Source organism: Trichoderma aggressivum (genome assembly GCF_033847375.1).
Source record: "Trichoderma aggressivum f. europaeum strain CBS 100526 chromosome Unknown scaffold_062, whole genome shotgun sequence".
Lineage (NCBI taxonomy): Eukaryota > Fungi > Ascomycota > Sordariomycetes > Hypocreales > Hypocreaceae > Trichoderma > Trichoderma aggressivum.
This window is the reverse complement of record NW_026946428.1, coordinates 159,572-167,435: the sequence shown is the minus strand read 5'-3', so window position 1 is coordinate 167,435 and position 7,864 is coordinate 159,572. Positions and strand designations below refer to the sequence as shown.

The 7,864-nt window shown below is 50.1% G+C and overlaps 3 protein-coding genes across 3 annotated transcripts; all 3 read left to right on the top strand.

The window, feature by feature from the left end:
• Window positions 1–772: 772 nt before the first annotated feature.
• Window positions 773–3,748, top strand: Triagg1_9991 (uncharacterized protein; the record flags this gene model as incomplete). Its single annotated transcript, XM_062905009.1, has 1 exon — window positions 773–3,748. One exon carries the CDS (start codon window positions 773–775, stop codon window positions 3,746–3,748), a length of 2,976 nt encoding a protein of 991 aa, XP_062751099.1.
• Window positions 3,749–4,244: 496 nt separating this feature from the next.
• On the top strand, window positions 4,245–5,383 carry Triagg1_9990 (transcriptional regulator family: Fungal Specific TF; the record flags this gene model as incomplete). The annotated part of the gene is made up of 2 exons (XM_062905008.1): window positions 4,245–5,194; window positions 5,338–5,383. 2 exons carry the CDS (start codon window positions 4,245–4,247, stop codon window positions 5,381–5,383), a joined length of 996 nt encoding a protein of 331 aa, XP_062751098.1.
• A 1,789-nt stretch (window positions 5,384–7,172) lies between these two features.
• On the top strand, window positions 7,173–7,580 carry Triagg1_9989 (uncharacterized protein; the record flags this gene model as incomplete). Its single annotated transcript, XM_062905007.1, has 1 exon — window positions 7,173–7,580. One exon carries the CDS (start codon window positions 7,173–7,175, stop codon window positions 7,578–7,580), a length of 408 nt encoding a protein of 135 aa, XP_062751097.1.
• Between the last annotated feature and the right edge of the window lie 284 nt (window positions 7,581–7,864).

Genomic DNA, 7,864 nt, shown 5'->3' with positions numbered 1-7,864 from the left:
TCCCCCCCCCCCCCCCCCCCCCCCCCCCCCCGCCCCCCCCCCCCCCCCGGCCGGGTTGCTGCGATACTGGCAAGCATTCGTTGAGTGGCTCAACTAGCGGATGACGGGAAGCCTGATGGCATCCTCGGTAGTTGAGATGCACAATCACGCGGGACTCTGGCAAGTGGAGTGCATGACAGTGTCTCTGCTAGCAGCCGGAGAGGCTTGGAAGTCTAAGCCTATACCTTCCCCCTATGCCCGAAACCCCTGGATCGAGGCGTCAGACTTTTCATTATCCGGCCTTAGCAGAGGCAGCAAAATGTTCGCGTCTTGATAGTGTGTTTCAGCAGTCATTGCTAGTGGACGCACAGGCAGGCCATTGACCTTTGAGCTGTGGAATACGAAGCGCGGATGCTGCTGCTGTTATCCGTGGGCTGCACCATTCGGCTCCACATGGCCGATTCCAGGCCAAAGGGCGGGCAGTGTGATTTGCCAATCCAAGAAAAGCTGAATAGACTATTGTTAGGATGTGGAGAGGCTACACTAATTAGACATGGGCGATCCCTGTCCCTCGTGGCCACTTTGGAGTGCGATGCGATGATGGCCTGGACGCCAATGAGGCAATGTGAGTTAGTATTCGATTCAGAATCGAAGGAACATGTGCAGTTTTGATTATTTGCTGGATCGGACCGTCATAGGGTTAAATAGCTGAGGTGTTCAAATTCTGCCCGCTCCCGCCGTCCCTCCAGCCCTATTCCCGAGCCACTGGAGCAATGCTGTTTCGCTGGGCATAATGCTTTCAACTCATCAACCAGCAGTTGTTGTGCCCAAAGAAGAGTCTGTCCAACAGTTTGACTTTTTCGAGGCTCTTTCTCTCACTCCACAGAAGGAGCCATTCACAATAGGCACCGAGGAGCTCCTCTCCGGGCCTGTCACTGTTTTCCACCCGATCGATCCGATCACGCCGAAATCAACTCCTCCTTTGGCAACGCCGGTTCCCAAAGCCGCAAGCACCACTAATATTGAAACCACTTCGAATTCGCAGCCGACTATCAAAAAACCTGCCAAAATGTCGCGCCAGGCGTCGAAAGCTCTCGTCAAATGCAGCGAGCTCTGTCATGTCGTTGCTGCTAACGGAGATCGCACCTCCGTTCGCATGCTCGAATATCTGACGACAGTCAAGCAACTTTCAACAAACTTCGATCGTTTAGCGCACTTGTTCCTTGATACCTGCCAAATTCTGTTTTCCATCGAAGCTGGCCTCGCAGAATGTGGACGCTCGACTCCCGAACTACCACCCGATGTGGTTGTAGAACTGGACAAGAAGCTCCGGGTTGCTCAGTCAGACTTCAATATCCTAGATCAGATGCTCAGCAAGCTCCTAGAATATGAGCGCAAGGGCACCATGGGAAAGATGAGACGCGGATGGGGCAAGATATTCGGAGACACAGACGTCGACAAAATGACGTCGGTTCTCGAACGCACAAAAGAAGGCCTCAGAATGAGCGCGCTGTTGTTCCAGTGGACCTTGGGTACCGAAAAGATTGAACGCGGTATGGGTATTGGGTTTACTGGACTGGCTGCGGCATTGGATAGGCTTGACGACAACTCCGGTCGCGTTAAGGTGAAGGCTTCCGAGCCGGACCTGTCGCGTCATCGTCCGTCTCCTTTGAATCATGGGTTGCTGGCTGTTGATGGACAGCATCAGCAAATGCTAGCTTCTTCGGCTGCGTGGAGCGAAAGATCGTCTTCTCGCCGCCCTGACTCTAGCTTAGGAAACAAGCCCTTCCCAGCTTCGCGTGGCCCGTCCGACGACATTCTTCACCACTATAGCATGACTACCCCAAGCTCGATAATATCTAACGAGAGAGCGAACTCTGCCGTTGTCCCAGCTTTTGACCGAGCTAGTACCATTGGAGATGCATCTTCGCACACCGGCACTACAGAGTCAGATGCGCTCCTAGAGGAATTGGCTGGTATGGAACTTGGAAAGTCAAAGGCCGTCAGGCTCAAGGTTGATCCATTTACAATGCCACGCTGGACGCCTCGCAGCACGGGAGGCTCAGATGCCGAGAATCTCAGAGGCAGCATTGTCTCCGCTGTTCGTGGAAAGAATCATAAGTTGATCGAGCAGTTGCTGGATAGAGGAGTGCCTCCCCATGCCGCCCTGACGGAGGCTGTAAATCTCCATGATTCCGAAAGTATTCGACTCCTGCTTCTCTTCGGAGCAGACCCCAACGAAGCAGACGCAGCTGGTATCACGCCGCTCTTTGCAGCTGTCCAGAAGATGTTTTTCTCTGGAGCAATTACCCTTCTCAAGTACGGAGCGGACCCGAATCTCTTGGCCGGGGCGGAGTTGGAATCTCCGCTCACATCCGCCATCACGACCAATAAAGTCAGCTTGTCGCATCTCATGCTAATGTACGGTGGCGATTTGTCACAAGCTACTCCGAATGGCAACACGCTGCTCATTGCATCGATCAACAAGAAAACACCAAAGAGGATGATTGACATTCTACTCCACTACGGGGTCGATCCAAACGAGAAGAACAGGGAAGGCAAGACGGCCCTCTTCGAGGCAATCAACGCTGGTCGGGTTGACATTGTGAGCAGTCTTTTAAGCCACGGAGCGGATCCGAACCTCCCTGGTCCTAAACATATGCTTTGGCCGGCTGCACACCAGACGCCTTGCCTACAACTGCTTCTTAGCCACGGTGCCGACCATAAGAGATGTCCCGGTATCATGGAATTGGCAACCAGTCTCAACAATATCGAGGCTGTCCGCGTGCTCTTGAAAGCTGGAGTGGACCCTAATGCCAAGAAGGACGGTGTTTATACTCCCCTTTGCACGTCAATTCGCGACAATAGAATGGACATATTCCAGTTACTGCTCAGCAGTGGCGCTGATCCAAACGTCTCGGCCATCGAGTATCCTGCTTTCAAGTGCGTTACGCATAATCGTGTCCACCTACTGCCACCACTTGTGACTGCAGGTGCAGACTTGCATTCTCCCAAAGGAATCATGGAGACGGCAGTCAGCTCGAACAATATGGAAGCGCTGTCGTGGCTGTTGGATCAGGGCCTTGATCCAAATGAGAGAACTCCCAAGGGATACTCCCCCCTGACAACCGCCATTCGGGAAACCCGCATGGAAATGATTGAAGTCCTGCTTGCCAGAGGAGCTGACCCCAACAAGCGAGGTCAAGATTGGCCAGTGTGCATGGCAGTGCGAAGCCCACCAATTCTTAGGCGCATCCTGTCGGTACTTGCTGAGCCACGCGCATACAAAGGTGTCTTGGAAATGGCAGTGGCGGCAGGTCAGATTGAGTCTGTCAAGCTGTTGCTCGCAGCAGGTGTTTCGGTAGAGGATAAGAATGGCGGAGTTTTCTCTCCATTGACCACGGCTATTCGTGAAGACATGAAAGAGATGGTCGAATTCCTCATCACCGATGGCCATGCAGATCTAAATGCTCCTGGTGAGCATCTCCCCATTGTCAAGGCCGTCAGAAGGTGTCGTGGCGACGATACCGAAATTCTGGAAATGCTCCTCAACAAGGGCGCCAATCCCAACAAGGTGTACCGCGGCTGGAACGCTTTCATGCAGGCCGTCGAAAATGGCGATATGAGAATACTAAAACTATTAAGTAGCAAGTTCAGCGTTGACCTAGAGGCCAGGGATGATCAGGGGCGAAACGTCATTGACATTGCCTCCTCTCGAGGCTGGGAAGAGGCGGTTAATATTCTGCTGGAGGGTAATTTCAGACTTTAAAGCGTGCGTGGTTTTTCACACGACGTGTCTATATAATCATTTTACAGGGTAGCGAGCATTCGAAACATACCACAACTCATTTATATCCCTTTCCTTTGTCCCATCTATCATCTACATGTTTTTTTTTTTCATCCGTAAGATAAAAGATAGGCAACTAAACTGATAGACGAAAGAAGGCAAGCTTGTCAATGCAAGCAAGTGTGGGCCCCTTCTCTCGCCCTCGGTGCATATTTCTCTATACGGGGTTACCATGCGGCGGGGGCAACACGAACAGTTTGTGGCGGAGTTTCGGAGCACACCGTCAATACGCTTACTGTACACCTTGTCTGCTAGGCAATTAATTACTCGTCGTGGCTCATCAGTTTCGGGTTGTCATTTACGATGTCTCCTCATTCTTGTTAAATCGCAGCCCTAGCTTCATCACCAACGCATTCGTTCCTCTCTTTTTCCATCTGAGACTCTTCGCTCGCCTTCTGTACGTCTACACGGCCGAATCATGCGTAGCTCTCACCGCAAGTCCCGGCACGGATGTAGAGAATGCAAGCAGCGCCATAAGAAATGCGACGAGAGTTCTCCAATTTGCCTGAATTGTTCCATCACCAACCGCTCCTGTTCATACCGCCACACACGCCCGTCTCATCGGGCCTTTCAAACAAAACCAGCAGCACCACCATTGACGCCGTCGCCGTCGCCGTCGCCATCGCCGTCTGCAGTTCTGCCGTATCCGCAATGGGTTACCCAGGAGTGGCGAGCCCAGGAATACAGCATGGGACATCTTGAGTTGCTTCACCACTTGGAATCACCTGGGCTTGGGCATGAGGAGGCGAGCATCCTGCCGTTACCCTCATCGATACGCAGAGTGATGATGCAATGCGCTCTCGCCAACCCTTTTCTCATGGATCAAGTTCTTGCCCTATCGGCGGCACACCTGAGCACCGTTCACCGGGGACAGCAACAAGCCTTCCTCAACAAAGCAACGGAACTCCAGACGCGAGCGTTGACACTGTTCAACAGGTCCGAATCGGCCATCTCTCAACAGAATTCGTGCGCCTGGTTTCTGTATTCTTCGCTTCTTGGCCTCCAGGTCATGTTTGAGACTTATCAAAGCAACGACCTCGACTCTTTCCTCGACCAACTTAGCACCTACATTCCGGTTCATCAAGGTGTGCACGCGGTAGTACAAAAGGCATGGCCGACCGTAAAGGACATAGTCAGGGGAATCGTTGGGTATAACGATTTCTCGGGATCCAGGGGGCTTGGTAAGCGGCAGCCTCAGGAGTGTGATGATCTTGTCTCTCTCATTGATGAATGTGATCTCGGAGAGTCTGATAAAGACATATGTCTTGAGGCTATTGAGATTCTCCAGTGGATTTTCGAGATCTATCGCATCAGTCCACCGACCCAAGTGCACTTCACCGTCGCGTGGTCAATGCTCGTGCCAGCCAGGTTTGGAAAAATGCTCATACAACGAATACCCGAGGCACTCATCATATTATCTTTCCATGCCGTTCTTCTGCATCGCCTACAGGATTTCTGGATATTTGGTCACTCTGGACGCTTTTTAGTTGAGTCAATATCGACCTATTTAGGGACACCATGGGCGCGGTGGTTGGTATGGCCCAGGCAGCAGCTTAATGTCATAGAAAATACCTCTAGGAGATATCCAATGGTATTCCAAGAGCAGATACCTATACCAGTATAGGGCAAAGAATTGAAGGAGGATCAGAGCTCAACTAATATACAGACGTCATCTTAAGCCAACCCGAGATTATGGTATTCTAGATGTGAAAACTGAGACAGATAAAAGAAGAGAGAGAGAGAAAAAGAGAGATTTCGTATTGCACATGTAGTTCATGTTAGTAGTAGATGGCAATGCGGAACATGACGAGAATAAACTAGGCGTCACATTCTGCAAAACCCAGCGCCAAAATGTTTTGGGCCAACATAATCCAGGTGCACCGATAGTGTCATTGAGTGAACTGCCGGGATGACTAGGATCCTTTTGTAAAGATACAACGCTATGCAGATTGAAGCGGTCACTTCACTTTTGCCATAGCGGTCTATTTCAACAGTGAACGCATCTTTGCTAGACTACGGAGTATATTCACATGGCTATGTCAAAGGGGGCCTGGCAAAATCACTTGGCAACTTGGGTCCGACAGAATTTAATGCGAGCCAAAGCTATTTCAGGCCAGCCAATGAGAGAGGCAGGAATACGCGGGTGGATCAGGGGGCGGCGCATTCTGGAACTAGGTTATCATGAATGCAACGGATTGGCTTCGTAATAGTAGTCAACGCACGGGAACCACGTAAATCTATTCGTCAGCTTCGTTTTTGAATATGGAGAAGAAACAGTTAGTATCCTGGGTACATGACCCTTTATACAAACTTCTTTGTAAGGTCTTTGGGGGGATACGCGGACAAGGCAAATCCTACGGAGTGCTTCATAGAGCTTCGCCAATCCCAGACTCAACAATACGCCTATCCACGTATACGGTAAATTCGATTTACTAGGAGGCCGCAGACAAGAGTTGCCGACGTAGTGAGCTGCGGACCAAAAGACCCTTTCTTTTGCTTTTGAGTTGACACTTTAGGTTTAACTACCAGTGGCGCTGTGCCGGGAGTGGAGATGGGAAAATCAGCCTGTCGAACAACCGATGCATCCTTTGCATTTAAATGTAGCAATAGGCCCTTTCTATCCTTTTTATTTTTATTTCAAGCACTTCTTCATCATTTCTTTAAGCACTCTATTTCATTTCCTTTATTCTATTCTACTGCACGTTATATTACCCTTGAATCACCATGAGCAGCCCCGTCTGCGACCCGGACTGGCAGCATGCCGCGTTTGCTTACTACCGATACCACCCTGCTGTGGCTGCCGCCGTTTTATTCTGCATTCTGTTCTTTTTGTCTGGCGTATTCCACTTTATACAGATGTGGAAGACAAAGAGTTGGTATTTGACTCCATTGGTGATCGGATGTTTCTGTACGCTGGATCCCCCCCGTCTTCAATCCTGTCAACCACGAAGAGACACATAGGTGCTGACCTTCGACTCGGTTTCCAGTTGAATTCATTGGATTTACTGGTAGGGCTGCATCTGGAGTCCAAAAGGTTGGCTGCTGGACACTGGGACCATACATTATCCAGAGCATGTTTATCTTGCTTGCACCGGCACTATTCGCGGCTTCTATTTACATGATCCTCGGTCGAATCATCCTCCTTGTCGATGGACAAGGACATTCAATTATAAGACCACAATGGTTGACCAAGATATTCGTAACTGGGGATGTTGTTTGTTTCTTCATGCTGGCCGGAGGTACGCACCATGTTTCCCACCCTCATCTAAAGGGCATTCGCTAATCACAAAAACTCGTACCATTATTAGGCAGCGGGATTCTAGCCTCCGCTAAGAATAATCCATCGATGACCGACACCGGCAACAACGTCATTATTGGAGGTCTTGTGCTGCAATTAATCTGGTTCGCCATTTTCGTCGTTGTCGCAGGCGTGTTCCATTATCGAATGCGGTCGATCCCAACGGCTCGCTCACAACAACCGGAGTGCCGCTGGCAAGTCTACCTTCAGACTTTATACGTTTTGGCTGTCTTGATAATCATTCGAAATTTATTCCGAGTGATCGAGTACGTCGAAGGAAATGGTGGGTATCTGCTTTCGAGGGAGACCTTTATCTACATTTTTGACGCTCTCCCAATGCTGGTCGTCGTATTGTGGCTCCACTGGAGGCACCCAGGAGAAATTGGCTTATTGATCCGTGGCGAGAAGGCGTTCAAGAATGGATTCCAACTAATCGGTGTCGGGGGCCGGAGCTGAGCATAATAAGACAAGAACTCGTCGCGGATCGGAGGCCATGTGGCATCAATTTTGCTTCAAATGATCGAATTCAAGACTCATTACAGCAATGCATTGGAAAATCGTTTTTTTTTTATCTCGTGTCTATCTTTTTAATTATGTTAGTCTATAGAGTTAGTTGCCCCTCTTATCATCATTTGCAAGTGAAACAATGGATTTTTTTCTTTTCTCCAAATCCTCAGTGAACGTGAATCTCTCTTTAGCCAATAACTAAGACCGCCCGTAGCTCTCTCTCGGGGCTCCGA